The sequence below is a fragment of the Phyllobates terribilis genome, unplaced genomic scaffold, assembly GCF_046119375.1.
Source record: "Phyllobates terribilis strain yellow unplaced genomic scaffold, ASM4611937v1 Scaffold_14__1_contigs__length_39327217, whole genome shotgun sequence".
In the NCBI taxonomy this organism is placed as follows: Eukaryota; Metazoa; Chordata; class Amphibia; order Anura; family Dendrobatidae; genus Phyllobates; species Phyllobates terribilis.
The window spans coordinates 32,274,577-32,290,618 of NW_027362774.1; the positions used below are offsets into that span (position 1 = coordinate 32,274,577).

At 59.7% G+C, this 16,042-nt stretch overlaps 1 protein-coding gene across 1 annotated transcript in view; it reads right to left on the bottom strand.

Annotated features, from left to right (window-relative positions):
• The window catches only part of LOC141175888 (adhesion G-protein coupled receptor G1-like), an 86,492-nt gene that overhangs the window by 57,355 nt on the left and 13,095 nt on the right, over positions 1 to 16,042 (bottom strand). The window contains exon 2 of the mRNA XM_073659868.1: positions 7,218 to 7,784. Coding sequence (XP_073515969.1) covers positions 7,218 to 7,784 — 567 coding nt within the window. The remainder of the gene's footprint in view (positions 1 to 7,217; positions 7,785 to 16,042) is intronic.

A 16,042-nucleotide genomic window follows, 5' to 3' on the forward strand; every position in this document is an offset into this window, starting at 1 on the left:
GTCCCTCCTCTGCTTACACTCGGTCCCTCCCCTGACTACAGGCCTCAACCCTCCTTTAGCTCAGTCCCTCCTCTACTTACACTCGGTCCCTCCCCTGACTACAGGCCTCTACCCTCCTTTAGCTCAGTCCCTCCTCTGCTTACACTCTGTCCCTCCCCTGACTACAGGTCTCTACCCTCCTTTAGCTCGGTCCCTCCTCTGCTTACACTCTGTCCCTCCCCTGACTACAGGCCTCTACCCTGCTTTAGCTCGGTCCCTCCTCTGCTTACACTCTGTCCCTCCCCTGACTACAGGCCTCAACCCTCCTTTAGCTCGGTCCCTCCTCTGCTTACACTCTGTCCCTCCCCTGACTACAGGCCTCAACCCTCCTTTAGCTCGGTCCCTCCTCTGCTTACACTCTGTCCCTCCCCTGACTACAGGCCTCAACCCTCCTTTAGCTCGGTCCCTCCTCTGCTTACACTCTGTCCCTCCCCTGACTACAGGCCTCTACCCTCCTTTAGCTCAGTCCCTCCTCTGCTTACACTCTGTCCCTCCCCTGACTACAGGTCTCTACCCTCCTTTAGCTCAGTCCCTCCTCTGCTTACACTCGGTCCCTCCCCTGACTACAGGCCTCAACCCTCCTTTAGCTCGGTCCCTCCCCTGACTACAGGTCTCTACCCTCCTTTAGCTCGGTCCCTCCTCTGCTTACACTCTGTCCCTCCCCTGACTACAGGTCTCTACCCTCCTTTAGCTCGGTCCCTCCTCTGCTTACACTCTGTCCCTCCCCTGACTACAGGTCTCTACCCTCCTTTAGCTCGGTCCCTCCTCTGCTTACACTCTGTCCCTCCCCTGACTACAGGCCTCAACCCTCCTTTAGCTCGGGCCCTCCTAGCCTGCAGCGGAGTGGCTGTCAGCCTTGGTGACAATGGATATCAATGATGATTGAGAAGTGAGAATAGATAAGGAAACAGACAGGGAACTTGCAGTCCGCAGACATGGTCCTGAATTATTGTGACACCCAACCACACAGTTTTGCTATGGTCTCTGCCTGGTTACACATATGGACACCTCTGATTTCATTTCTGTCCTGAAATACTCTGTGCTGTTGAGGCATGATGGATGTTATAATGTAATGTGTGAGGCTCCAGCACTGCAGAAGGCTTCTGTTATTAGAGTGTGAGCTCATGTGCCCAGAGGCTGTAGTGATGGCTGCGGTTCTGTCCCCTCCTCCGCTCTTTCCCACGGACGCTGCCTTGATGTCAGGGGGCCGGGGGAGGACGCGGCGACTTTGCACTTGGCACAGATTTCAGATAACTGAAATTCCAGGGGAACGAGGCTCAGCAGCGGCAATAATGGTGAAGTCTGATGGGGCGAATGGCATCTGCTCCATCCTTTGTATAGACGCGGACCCCCTCCGCGCAGGAGAAGGACCGGAGGGGCCACGAATGACAAATCACCACCTTCACCAACATGTCATCCTTTCCATTCACATGAAGCTAAATATCAGAAGAATTTACAAGAAATCTCCATTAGAAACTTCCCGCCGTTTTGAGTCCACAGCTCTTATTCTGAATTATGTGTCTCTACGTAACCAGTGTTGTCCGATGGGCTGAGCCGACTATCTGCTTAATGTACGATGGAGGAGTGAGGGGTGTGTAACCATGGAAACGCATAGTCTGAACAGGAGCTGCAGACACAGAACGGCAGACGATTCACTGAAAAGTTATGTTCAATTTTTACTTTAGATTTACTGGGACAAGAAAGGGGGCAACAGCGCATACACCCTGGGGAGAGGAGGGGGCAACAGCACATACACCCTGGGGAGAGGAGGGGGCAACAGCACATACACCCCGGGGAGAGGAGGGGGCGACAGCGCATACACCCCGGGGAGAGGAGGGGGCGACAGCGCATACACCCCGGGGAGAGGAGGGGGCGACAGCGCATACACCCCGGGGAGAGGAGGGGGCGACAGCGCATACACCCCGGGGAGAGGAGGGGGCGACAGCGCATACACCCCGGGGAGAGGAGGGGGCGACAGCGCATACACCCCGGGGAGAGGAGGGGGCAACAGCGCATACACCCCGGGGAAAGGAGGGGGCAACAGCGCATACACCCCGGGGAAAGGAGGGGGCAACAGCGCATACACCCCGGGGAGAGGAGGGGGCAACAGCGCATACACCCCGGGGAGAGGAGGGGGCAACAGCGCATACACCCTGGGGAGAGGAGAGGAGGGGGCAACAGCGCATACACCCTGGGGAGAGGAGGGGGCAACAGCACATACACCCTGGGGAGAGGAGGGGGCGACAGCACATACACCCTGGGGAGAGGAGGGGGCGACAGCGCATACACCCCGGGGAGAGGAGGGGGCGACAGCGCATACACCCCGGGGAGAGGAGGGGGCGACAGCGCATACACCCCGGGGAGAGGAGGGGGCGACAGCGCATACACCCCGGGGAGAGGGGACGAGGGGGCGACAGCGCATACACCCGGGGAGAGGGGACGAGGGGGCGACAGCGCATACACCCCGGGAGAGGGGACGAGGGGGCGACAGCGCATACACCCCAGGGAGAGGAGGGGGCGACAGCGCATACACCCCGGGGAGAGGGGACGAGGGGGCGACAGCGCATACACCTCGGGGAGAGCGGACGAGGGGGCGACAGCGCATACACCTCGGGGAGAGCGGACGAGGGGGCGACAGCGCATACACCTCGGGGAGAGCGGACGAGGGGGCGACAGCGCATACACCCTGGGGGGAGGAGGAGGCGACAGCGCATACACCCTGGGGGGAGGAGGAGGCGACAGCGCATACACCCTGGGGGGAGGAGGTGGTGACAGCGCATACACCCTGGGGGGAGGAGGGGGCGACAGTGCATACACCCTGGGGGGGGGGGACGAGGGGGCGACAGCGCATACACCTCGGGGAGAGCGGACGAGGGGGCGACAGCGCATACACCTCGGGGAGAGCGGACGAGGGGGCGACAGCGCATACACCCTGGGGGGAGGAGGAGGCGACAGCGCATACACCCTGGGGAGAGGAGGGGGCGACAGCGCATACACCCTGGGGGGGGGGGGAGGGGGCGACAGCGCATACACCCTGGGGGGGGGGGAGGGGGCGACAGCGCATACACCCTGGGGGGGGGGAGGGGGCGACAGCGCATACACCCTGGGGGGGGGGAGGAGGGGGCGACAGCGCATACACCCTGGGGGGGGGAGGAGGGGGCGACAGCGCATACACCCTGGGGGGGGAGGAGGGGGCGACAGCGCATACACCCTGGGGGGGGGGGGGGGCGACAGCGCATACACCCTGGGGGGGGGGGAGGGGGCGACAGCGCATACACCCTGGGGGGGGGAGGAGGGGGCGACAGCGCATACACCCTGGGGGGGGGGAGGAGGGGGCGACAGCGCATACACCCTGGGGGGGGGGGGAGGAGGGGGCGACAGCGCATACACCCTGGGGGGGGGAGGAGGGGGCGACAGCGCATACACCCTGGGGGGGGGGAGGAGGGGGCGACAGCGCATACACCCTGGGGGGGGGGGAGGGGGCGACAGCGCATACACCCTGGGGGGGGGAGGAGGGGGCGACAGCGCATACACCCTGGGGGGGGGGAGGAGGGGGCGACAGCGCATACACCCTGGGGGGGGGAGGAGGGGGCGACAGCGCATACACCCTGGGGGGGGAGGAGGGGGCGACAGCGCATACACCCTGGGGGGGGGGGGGGCGACAGGGCATACACCCTGGGGGGGGGGGGTTGGGGGCGACAGCGCATACACCCTGGGGGGAGGAGGGGGCGACAGCGCATACACCCCTGGGGGGAGGGGAGGAGGGGGCAACAGCGCATACACCCTGGGGGGGGGGGGGGCGACAGCGCATACACCCTGGGGGGAGGAGGGGGCGACAGCGCATACACCCCTGGGGGGAGGGGAGGAGGGGGCGACAGCGCATACACCCTGGGGGGGGAGGAGGGGGCGACAGCGCATACACCCTGGGGGGGGGAGGTGGGGGCGACAGCACATACACCCTGGGGGGGGGGGGGAGGAGGGGGCGACAGCGCATACACCCTGGGGGGAGGAGGAGGCGACAGCGCATACACCCTGGGGGGAGGAGGTGGTGACAGCGCATACACCCTGGGGGGAGGAGGGGGCGACAGTGCATACACCCTGGGGGGGGGGGGACGAGGGGGCGACAGCGCATACACCTCGGGGAGAGCGGACGAGGGGGCGACAGCGCATACACCTCGGGGAGAGCGGACGAGGGGGCGACAGCGCATACACCCTGGGGGGAGGAGGAGGCGACAGCGCATACACCCTGGGGAGAGGAGGGGGCGACAGCGCATACACCCTGGGGGGGGGGGAGGGGGCGACAGCGCATACACCCTGGGGGGGGAGGGGGCGACAGCGCATACACCCTGGGGGGGGGGGAGGGGGCGACAGCGCATACACCCTGGGGGGGGGGGGAGGGGGCGACAGCGCATACACCCTGGGGGGGGGGAGGAGGGGGCGACAGCGCATACACCCTGGGGGGGGGAGGAGGGGGCGACAGCGCATACACCCTGGGGGGGGAGGAGGGGGCGACAGCGCATACACCCTGGGGGGGGGGGGGGGCGACAGCGCATACACCCTGGGGGGGGGGGGAGGGGGCGACAGCGCATACACCCTGGGGGGGGGAGGAGGGGGCGACAGCGCATACACCCTGGGGGGGGGGAGGAGGGGGCGACAGCGCATACACCCTGGGGGGGGGGGAGGAGGGGGCGACAGCGCATACACCCTGGGGGGGGGGGGGAGGAGGGGGCGACAGCGCATACACCCTGGGGGGGGGGAGGAGGGGGCGACAGCGCATACACCCTGGGGGGGGGGGAGGGGGCGACAGCGCATACACCCTGGGGGGGGGAGGAGGGGGCGACAGCGCATACACCCTGGGGGGGGGAGGAGGGGGCGACAGCGCATACACCCTGGGGGGGGAGGAGGGGGCGACAGCGCATACACCCTGGGGGGGGAGGAGGGGGCGACAGCGCATACACCCTGGGGGGGGGGGGGCGACAGGGCATACACCCTGGGGGGGGGGGGGGTTGGGGGCGACAGCGCATACACCCTGGGGGGAGGAGGGGGCGACAGCGCATACACCCCTGGGGGGAGGGGAGGAGGGGGCGACAGCGCATACACCCTGGGGGGGGGGGGGGGCGACAGCGCATACACCCTGGGGGGAGGAGGGGGCGACAGCGCATACACCCCTGGGGGGAGGGGAGGAGGGGGCGACAGCGCATACACCCTGGGGGGGGAGGAGGGGGCGACAGCGCATACACCCTGGGGGGGGGGGGGGCGACAGGGCATACACCCTGGGGGGGGGGGGTTTGGGGGCGACAGCGCATACACCCTGGGGGGGGGGGAGGGGGCGACAGCGCATACACCCTGGGGGGGGGAGGAGGGGGCGACAGCGCATACACCCTGGGGGGGGGAGGAGGGGGCGACAGCGCATACACCCTGGGGGGGGAGGAGGGGGCGACAGCGCATACACCCTGGGGGGGGAGGAGGGGGCGACAGCGCATACACCCTGGGGGGGGGGGGGGCGACAGGGCATACACCCTGGGGGGGGGGGGGTTGGGGGCGACAGCGCATACACCCTGGGGGGAGGAGGGGGCGACAGCGCATACACCCCTGGGGGGAGGGGAGGAGGGGGCAACAGCGCATACACCCTGGGGGGGGGGGGGCGACAGCGCATACACCCTGGGGGGAGGAGGGGGCGACAGCGCATACACCCCTGGGGGGAGGGGAGGAGGGGGCGACAGCGCATACACCCTGGGGGGGGAGGAGGGGGCGACAGCGCATACACCCTGGGGGGGGGGGGGGCGACAGGGCATACACCCTGGGGGGGGGGGGGGTTGGGGGCGACAGCGCATACACCCTGGGGGGAGGAGGGGGCGACAGCGCATACACCCCTGGGGGGAGGGGAGGAGGGGGCAACAGCGCATACACCCTGGGGGGGGGGGGGGCGACAGCGCATACACCCTGGGGGGAGGAGGGGGCGACAGCGCATACACCCCTGGGGGGAGGGGAGGAGGGGGCGACAGCGCATACACCCTGGGGGGGGAGGAGGGGGCGACAGCGCATACACCCCTGGGGGGAGGGGAGGAGGGGGCGACAGCGCATACACCCTGGGGGGGGAGGAGGGGGCGACAGCGCATACACCCTGGGGGGGGGGGGGGGGCGACAGGGCATACACCCTGGGGGGGGGGGGGGTTGGGGGCGACAGCGCATACACCCTGGGGGGAGGAGGGGGCGACAGCGCATACACCCCTGGGGGGAGGGGAGGAGGGGGCAACAGCGCATACACCCTGGGGGGGGCGACAGCGCATACACCCTGGGGGGAGGAGGGGGCGACAGCGCATACACCCCTGGGGGGAGGGGAGGAGGGGGCGACAGCGCATACACCCTGGGGGGGGAGGAGGGGGCGACAGCGCATACACCCTGGGGGGGGGAGGTGGGGGCGACAGCGCATACACCCTGGGGGGGGGGGGGAGGAGGGGGCGACAGCGCATACACCCTGGGGGGGGGGGGAGGAGGGGGCGACAGCGCATACACCCTGGGGGGGGGGGAGGAGGGGGCGACAGCGCATACACCTTGGGGGGGGGAGGAGGGGGCGACATCGCATACACCCTGGGGGGGAGGAGGGGGCGACAGCGCATACACCCTGGGGGGGGGGAGGAGGGGGCGACAGCGCATACACCCTGGGGGGAGGAGGGGGCGACAGCGCATACACCCCTGGGGGGAGGGGAGGAGGGGGCGACAGCGCATACACCCTGGGGGGAGGAGGGGGTGACAGCGCATACACCCCGGGGGGAGGGGAGGAGGGGGCGACAGCGCATACACCCTGGGGGAAGGGGAGGAGGGGGCGACAGCGCATACACCCTGGGGGGAGGAGGGGGTGACAGCGCATACATCAAGGGAAACTGAATATGTGTGTCGCCCCTTCCCTGCCAACACGTTAAACATATCTTGCCACCTTCACCACCCTGGGTGCCGCGATCTGTGCAGCAGGCATCAGACACTACAACCCCCATCAGACCTGAGTGAGCAGCAAGTGGAAACAGTCACCACAGATAATGTCACAGAAGGGAAACGGAAACCACGGAGGTCTCTGACCCAATGTAGAGACAGGCGACGAGAGAGAGACACAGAGACAGGCGGCGAGAGAGACAATGCCCGGTATACGGGGCTCCCACCCCCACGGTCCGCGCCGTCACCTGTGTACGTGGGCCAGAGGGGGGCGCTGATGCTGCAGTGGTTTCCTGCCGGCTGCCCGTTGAGGTTGAGGTTGATGAGCCGGTGCTTGGGTCGGCAGGGTACCGGGCTGGGTGATGCTGGGCTGGGCGCTTCTGGGCTGGGTGATGCTGGGCTGGGCGGTTCCGGGCTGGGTGGTTCCGGGCTGGGTGATGCCGGGCTGGGCGGTTCCGGGCTGGGTGATGCCGGGCTGGGTGATGCCGGGCTGGGCGGTATCGGGCTGGGCGGTGGGCGGCTCTTGCTGGGGGCGACGGCTGGCACGGTCCACCACTTGGTGCCGCCATATGTGAAGTTGAAGATGTGCAGTGCCGGCATCCAGTGCACGCAGAAGGAGTAGGGCCCGGGCAGAGACTGCAGGGTGACGTTCCCCGCCGGCAGCCCCGGAGCCAGCACCCACAGCGCCTCCGCCGTGTTCACCACCGTCAGCTCGTCCTCTGCAGAGCCGTCCTCCGCGTACTGCAGGCTGTTCCCTCCGCTCTGCTGGATCCGCCGTCCACACAGCGACATCCCGCGGGCGCTCGGAGCCAGCGCTGAGGACAGAGCACAAGGCACAGCGTCATCCCAGGACAACCACAGGCTGCAGCACAGCTGAGGGGTTGTTACAATTGTATCTCAGCAGCTGCTCTCATGTGTCAGTCTGGAGCTACTCACTGGACACATTGTAACAGACCCTCAGCTGGTCTACAGCTGTCAACTGACTACGCTGTCACTGACCGTAAACAGGTCCGGGAACCCCCCGCAAGACCCTCCATATACCGGGAACACCTCGCAAGACCCTCCGTATACCGGGAACACCCCATGTGACCCGCCGTATACCAGAAACACCCCACAAGTGCCTTGAACAAGTCTTCACGCCCCGTGAACTTTTCCACATTTTCCCGTTACTTCCATGTATGTTATTGGGATTTTCTGTGATACAAAGTAACGAGTATCAGTGACGAGTGAGGAAACGACAGGGGGCAGTAATCATTATACAAATATACACTGTGCGTGCGTTAGTATTCAGCCCCCGAGTCAGCACTTTGTACTGTCTCTCCAGCTTTCTCTCCCTGCAGTCTTTTGGGGTCTGTCTCTCCAGCTTGCTCTCCCTGCAGTCTTTTGGGGTCTGTCTCTCCAGCTTGCTCTCCCTGCAGTCTTTTGGGGTCTGTCTCTCCAGCTTGCTCTCCCTGCAGTCTTTTGGGGTCTGTCTCTCCAGCTTTCTCTCCCTGCAGTATCTTGGGGTCTGTCTCTCCAGCTTTCTCTCCCTGCAGTCTTTTGGGGTCTGTCTCTCCAGCTTTCTCTCCTTGCAGTCTTTTGGGGTCTGTCTCTCCAGCTTTCTCTCCCTGCAGTCTTTTGGGGTCTGTCTCTCCAGCTTTCTCTCCCTGCAGTCTTTTGGGGTCTGTCTCTCCAGCTTTCTCTCCCTGCAGTCTTTTGGGGTCTGTCTCTCCAGCTTTCTCTCCCTGCAGTCTTTTGGGGTCTGTCTCTCCAGCCTTCTCTCCCTGCAGTATCTTGGGGTCTGTCTCTCCAGCTTTCTCTCCCTGCAGTCTTTTGGGGTCTGTCTCTCCAGCTTTCTCTCCCTGCAGTATCTTGGGGTCTGTCTCTCCAGCTTTCTCTCCCTGCAGTATCTTGGGGTCTGTCTCTCCAGCTTTCTCTCCCTGCAGTCTTTTGGCGTCTGTCTCTCCAGCTTGCTCTCCCTGCAGTCTTTTGGCGTCTGTCTCTCCAGCTTGCTCTCCCTGCAGTCTTTTGGGGTCTGTCTCTCCAGCTTGCTCTCCCTGCAGTCTTTTGGGGTCTGTCTCTCCAGCTTGCTCTCCCTGCAGTCTTTTGGGGTCTGTCTCTCCAGCTTGCTCTCCCTGCAGTCTTTTGGGGTCTGTCTCTCCAGCTTTCTCTCCCTGCAGTCTTTTGGGGTCTGTCTCTCCAGCTTTCTCTCCCTGCAGTATCTTGGGGTCTGTCTCTTCAGCTTTCTCTCCCTGCAGTCTTTTGGGGTCTGTCTCTCCAGCTTTCTCTCCCTGCAGTATCTTGGGGTCTGTCTCTCCAGCTTGCTCTCCCTGCAGTCTTTTGGGGTCTGTCTCTCCAGCTTTCTCTCCCTGCAGTCTTTTGGGGTCTGTCTCTCCAGCTTGCTCTCCCTGCAGTCTTTTGGGGTCTGTCTCTCCAGCTTTCTCTCCCTGCAGTCTTTTGGGGTCTGTCTCTCCAGCTTTCTCTCCCTGCAGTATCTTGGGGTCTGTCTCTCCAGCTTTCTCTCCCTGCAGTCTTTTGGGGTCTGTCTCTCCAGCTTTCTCTCCCTGCAGTATCTTGGGGTCTGTCTCTCCAGCTTTCTCTCCCTGCAGTCTTTTGGGGTCTGTCTCTCCAGCTTGCTCTCCCTGCAGTCTTTTGGGGTCTGTCTCTCCAGCTTTCTCTCCCTGCAGTCTTTTGGGGTCTGTCTCTCCAGCTTCCTCTGCAGTCTTTTGGGGTCTGTCTCTCCAGCTTTCTCTCCCTGCAGTCTTTTGGGGTCTGTCTCTCCAGCTTTCTCTCCCTGCAGTATCTTGGGGTTTGTCTCTCCAGCTTTCTCTCCCTGCAGTATCTTGGGGTCTGTCTCTCCAGCTTTCTCTCCCTGCAGTATCTTGGGGTCTGTCTCTCCAGCTTTCTCTCCCTGCAGTCTTTTGGGGTCTGTCTCTCCAGCTTTCCCTCCCTGCAGTATCTTGGGGTCTGTCTCTCCAGCTTTCTCTCCCTGCAGTCTTTTGGGGTCTGTCTCTCCAGCTTGCTCTCCCTGCAGTCTTTTGGGGTCTGTCTCTCCAGCTTGCTCTCCCTGCAGTCTTTTGGGGTCTGTCTCTCCAGCTTTCTCTCCCTGCAGTCTTTTGGGGTCTGTCTCTCCAGCCTTCTCTCCCTGCAGTATCTTGGGGTCTGTCTCTCCAGCTTTCTCTCCCTGCAGTCTTTTGGGGTCTGTCTCTCCAGCTTTCTCTCCCTGCAGTATCTTGGGGTCTGTCTCTCCAGCTTTCTCTCCCTGCAGTCTTTTGGGGTCTGTCTCTCCAGCTTGCTCTCCCTGCAGTCTTTTGGGGTCTGTCTCTCCAGCTTGCTCTCCCTGCAGTCTTTTGGGGTCTGTCTCTCCAGCTTTCTCTCCCTGCAGTCTTTTGGGGTCTGTCTCTCCAGCTTTCTCTCCCTGCAGTCTTTTGGGGTCTGTCTCTCCAGCTTTCTCTCCCTGCAGTATCTTGGGGTCTGTCTCTCCAGCTTTCTCTCCCTGCAGTCTTTTGGGGTCTGTCTCTCCAGCTTTCTCTCCCTGCAGTATCTTGGGGTCTGTCTCTCCAGCTTTCTCTCCCTGCAGTCTTTTGGGGTCTGTCTCTCCAGCTTGCTCTCCCTGCAGTCTTTTGGGGTCTGTCTCTCCAGCTTGCTCTCCCTGCAGTCTTTTGGGGTCTGTCTCTCCAGCTTTCGCTGCAGTGTTTTGGGGTCTGTCTCTCCAGCTTCCTCTGCAGTCTTTTGGGGTCTGTCTCTCCAGCTTTCTCTCCCTGCAGTCTTTTGGGGTCTGTCTCTCCAGCTTTCTCTCCCTGCAGTATCTTGGGGTCTGTCTCTCCAGCTTTCTCTCCCTGCAGTATCTTGGGGTCTGTCTCTCCAGCTTTCTCTCCCTGCAGTATCTTGGGGTCTGTCTCTCCAGCTTTCTCTCCCTGCAGTATCTTGGGGTCTGTCTCTCCAGCTTTCTCTCCCTGCAGTATCTTGGGGTCTGTCTCTTCAGCTTTCTCTCCCTGCAGTATCTTGGGGTCTGTCTCTCCAGCTTTCTCTCCCTGCAGTATCTTGGGGTCTGTCTCTCCAGCTTCCTCTGCAGTCTTTTGGCGTCTGTCTCTCCAGCTTGCTCTCCCTGCAGTCTTTTGGCGTCTGTCTCTCCAGCTTGCTCTCCCTGCAGTCTTTTGGGGTCTGTCTCTCCAGCTTGCTCTCCCTGCAGTCTTTTGGGGTCTGTCTCTCCAGCTTTCTCTCCCTGCAGTCTTTTGGGGTCTGTCTCTCCAGCTTCCTCTGCAGTCTTTTGGGGTCTGTCTCTCCAGCTTCCTCTGCAGTCTTTTGGGGTCTGTCTCTCCAGCTTCCTCTGCAGTCTTTTGGGGTCTGTCTCTCCAGCTTCCTCTGCAGTCTTTTGGGGTCTGTCTCTCCAGCTTCCTCTGCAGTCTTTTGGGGTCTGTCTCTCCAGCTTCCTCTGCAGTCTTTTGGGGTCTGTCTCTCCAGCTTTCTCTGCAGTCTTTTGGAGTCTGTCTCTCCACCTTTCGCTGCAGTCTTTTGGGGACTGTCTCTCCAGCTTCCTCTGCAGTCTTTTGGGGTCTGTCTCTCCAGCTTCCTCTGCAGTCTTTTGGGGTCTGTCTCTCCACCTTTCGCTGCAGTCTTTTGGGGTCTGTCTCTCCAGCTTTCTCTCCCTGCAGTCTTTTGGGGTCTGTCTCTCCAGCTTCCTCTGCAGTCTTTTGGGGTCTGTCTCTCCAGCTTCCTCTGCAGTCTTTTGGGGTCTGTCTCTCCAGCTTTCGCTGCAGTCTTTTGGGGTCTGTCTCTCCACCTTTCGCTGCAGTCTTTTGGGGTCTGTCTCTCCACCTTTCGCTGCAGTCTTTTGGGGTCTGTCTCTCCACCTTTCGCTGCAGTCTTTTGGGGTCTGTCTCTCCAGCTTCCTCTGCAGTCTTTTGGGGTCTGTCTCTCCAGCTTCCCCTGCAGTGTTTTGGGGTCTGTCTCTCCAGCTTTCGCTGCAGTGTTTTGGGGTCTGTCTCTCCAGCTTCCTCTGCAGTCTTTTGGGGTCTGTCTCTCCAGCTTCCTCTGCAGTCTTTTGGGGTCTGTCTCTCCAACTTTCTCTGCAGTCTTTTGGAGTCTGTCTCTCCACCTTTCGCTGCAGTCTTTTGGGGTCTGTCTCTCCAGCTTCCTCTGCAGTCTTTTGGGGTCTGTCTCTCCAGCTTTCGCTGCAGTGTTTGGGGTCTGTCTCTCCAGCTTCCTCTGCAGTCTTTTGGGGTCTGTCTCTCCACCTTTCTCTGCAGTCTTTTGGAGTCTGTCTCTCCACCTTTCGCTGCAGTCTTTTGGGGTCTGTCTCTCCAGCTTTCTCTGCAGTCTTTTTGAGTCTGTCTCTCCAGCTTTCGCTGCAGTCTTTTGGGGTCTGTCTCTCCAGCTTCCTCTGCAGTCTTTTGGGGTCTGTCTCTCCAGCTTCCTCTGCAGTCTTTTGGGGTCTGTCTCTCCGCCTCTCTCTGCAGTCTTTTGGGGTCTGTCTCTCCAGCTTCCTCTGCAGTCTTTTGGGGTCTGTCTCTCCAGCTTTCGCTGCAGTCTTTTGGGGTCTGTCTCTCCAGCTTTCTCTGCAGTCTTTTGGAGTCTGTCTCTCCACCTTTCGCTGCAGTCTTTTGGGGTCTGTCTCTCCAGCTTTCTCTGCTGCAGTCTTTTGGGGTCTGTCTCTCCGCCGTCTTTTGGGGTCTGTCTCTCCAGCTTTGCCCCCGCGCTCTCGCTCAGTGATTGGATGGAGACGTCTGTGATCGGTGATTTTCCCGTCTTGTCACAGATTCTCTGGGATTCGGGTCTGGACGGTGACTGTGCCGTTCACACACAGGAATATGCTCTGATCTAAACCCTCCATTGTGGCTCTGCAGGATGTTGGGGGTTGTTGTCCTGCTGGAAGGTGAACCTACGCCCCGGTCTCGGGTCTTCTGCAGCCTCTGACAGGTTTTCCTCCAGGATTGTCCTGTATTTAGCTCCATCCATCTTCCCATCACCTCTGAGCAGCTTCCCTGCCCCTGCTGGAGATAAGTCTCCCCACAGCAGGATGCTTATGGCTTTCTTCTTGCCGCTCTTCCATAAAGGCCATATTGCTATAGTGTCTGACTAAGGTCACATTCACACGTTCAGTATATGGTCAGTATTTTTTCTCAGGAGCCAAAACCAGGAGAGGAACATTAGAGGAAAAGTCTAATAGAAACAAGTCACCAATTCTGTATTTATCCACCATCTCCTGGTTTTAGCTTACAAATACTGCTGGAAAATACTGACCGAATACTGAACGTGTGAACATGGCCTAATAGTTATCCTGAGGACAGATTCTCCCCCTGAGCTGCGGATCGGCCTTGTTGGTAGTGTAGGTGGACGCCATGTCTTGGTAGGTTTGCAATTGTGTCGTATTCCTTCCATTTTTGGATGATGGATTGCACAGTGCTCTGTGAGATGTTCAGAGCTTGCGTTATTTATTTCTTTTATAACCTAACCCTGTGTGAGGACCCGGGGTCTTCCGTGGGCAGAATATCACTCAGACAACACAGGGTGAGGGTAAACAGCGTGTTAATACTTTACTGACCCACAAAGCGGACAATAAACACACAGAACAGTCCCAGCAAATACCCAAGATGGTGGAACATTACACAGTCTCACCCTTCCTCCTCCACCCGCCTGGGATAGAACAGCTGCGACTTTGGAGACTTCAACCAGTGGCCCCCCGCTTCTGGCGGACCCCTACAGAGAGAAGGTAGCGGCAAGCTTAGGAAGCTGACAATCCATCGAGTTACAAGGCCAGGAGACCCGAGGGTCCCACCCTGGCCTCTCCGAGAGTTTCCATGGGGCCAGATGACCGGTGGGTCCCTCCTGGCAACCCCAAACAACTTATCCATGGAGCCAGGTGACTTCATCGTCCCAGCCTGTCAACCCCAAATGTATCCATGGGTTCTCTGATGGTCAGTGGAGCAGATCCGTATCCTTACAGTCAGGGCTGGAATCCTGTAGAATCCAGATCTGTGTCTCTCTGGATGGAGCCATGCTACCAAGCTGATGGTCTGAAGAGAGCCTGATCTTTGATTCTCCTTGATTCTGCTTGCAGCACTAGAGACATCCTGGTTTATATTTAGATCTGTGTAAGGTCATCATTCACAGGTCAAGGGTCAGGGATGAAGGTGGAAGGGGCTCATGATTCATTGTTGAGCATTTTATCAACTTGCATAGTTTGTATCCATACTGCTTTTCAAATCAACATCTAGCTGGCATAGTACAATATGTCATTCACATATTACCAAACATCATTGTTTGGTTCCAAACGAAGAGAAGTAAACATTCAGTTTTATACACATAAAATAGTATGTCCTTCTTGACCAGCCACAGAAATACACATACATTTACAAGTCAACACAAACATAATAGTGTATTTCTCTTGATTTAACAAACCTAACCTTCTGGCTGATTAAGATTATAAGCTGTGTCGTCACACCTTGCTTTACTCTTCTCCACCACTTTATCCCTGACTTGTCTGGTGTGCTCCTTGGTTTCATGAGGCTGTTTGATCCCTAATGTTCTCACTCAAACCTCTGAGGCCTTCACAGAACAGCTGTGGTTATACTGAGAAGAAATCACACCCAGGTGGACGCAATGTGCTAATTATGTGAGATCTGGGGGCAATTGGTCACTCACTTTATTTAGAGGGTTCAGACTACAGGGGGCTGAATACAAATGCACCTCAAAATTCTCAGATTCACAGTCACAGATACTTGCTACTGTGTGTTGTATGAAATAAAATAACAATAAAATACATTTGCTTGTTGGTGTAAAGTGAAAAATTTCACGGGATATGAAGACTTTTCAAGGCACTGTATACAGAATAATACATGTACTGAGAATTACACCCAGTATGGAAGATGGAGAGGGAAGAGGAGGATGGAGGATGGAGAGGGAAGAGGAAGGAGGAGGATGGAGAGGGAAGAGGAAGGAGGAGGATGGAGAGGGAAGAGGAAGGAGGAGGATGGAGAGGGAAGAGGAAGGAGGAGGATGGAGAGGAAGAGGAAGGAGGATGGAGAGGGAAGAGGAAGGAGGAGGATGGAGAGGGAAGAGGAAGGAGGAGGATGGAGAGGGAAGAGGAAGGAGGAGGATGGAGAGGGAAGAGGAAGGAGGAGGATGGTGAGGGAAGAGGAAGGAGGAGGATGGAGAGGGAAGAGGAAGGATGGAGAGGAAGAGGAAGGAGGAGGATGGAAGAGGAAGAGGAAGGAGGAGGATGGAAGAGGAAGAGGAAGGAGGATGGAAGAGGAAGAGGAAGGAGGATGGAAGAGGAAGGAGGATGGAAGAGGAAGGAGGATGGAAGAGGAAGGAGGATGGAAGAAGAAGGAGGATGGAAGAGGAAGGAGGATGGAAGAGGAAGGAGGATGGAAGAGGAAGGAGGATGGAAGAGGAAGGAGGATGGAAGAGGAAGGAGGATGGAAGAGGAGGAAGGAGGATGGAAGAGGAAGGAGGATGGAAGAGGAAGAGGAAGGAGGATGGAAGAGGAAGGAGGATGGAAGAGGAAGGAGGATGGAAGAGGAAGGAGGATGGAAGAGGAAGGAGGATGGAAGAGGAAGGAGGATGGAAGAGGAGGAAGGAGGATGGAAGAGGAGGAAGGAGGATGGAAGAGGAAGGAGGATGGAAGAGGAGGAAGGAGGATGGAAGAGAAGAATGGAGGATGGAAGAGAAGAATGGAGATGGATTGAGATGCTGCACGTCCCTGGCAAAGGACTGCAGTGGGGGAGGGGGGAGGGTATAGTCAGATCGAGAAGTTTCAGGTGAAGGTTTCATATAAAACATCACAGAATTCACCGCAGTCACCAGAGATCTACAGCAAGAGGTGCTATCTCAGCCTGTATCCCACAGGATAGGATTAGATACCCGGCTCAGCAGACAGTATCCCACAGGAGAGGATTAGATACACGGCTCAGCAGACAGTATCACACAGGAGAGGATTAGATACACGGCTCAGCAGACAGTATCACACAGGAGAGGATTAGATACACGGCTCAGCAGACAGTATCACACAGGAGAGGATTAGATACACTGCTCAGCAGACAGTATCACACAGGAGAGGATTAGATACACAGCTCAGCAGTCAGTATCCCAC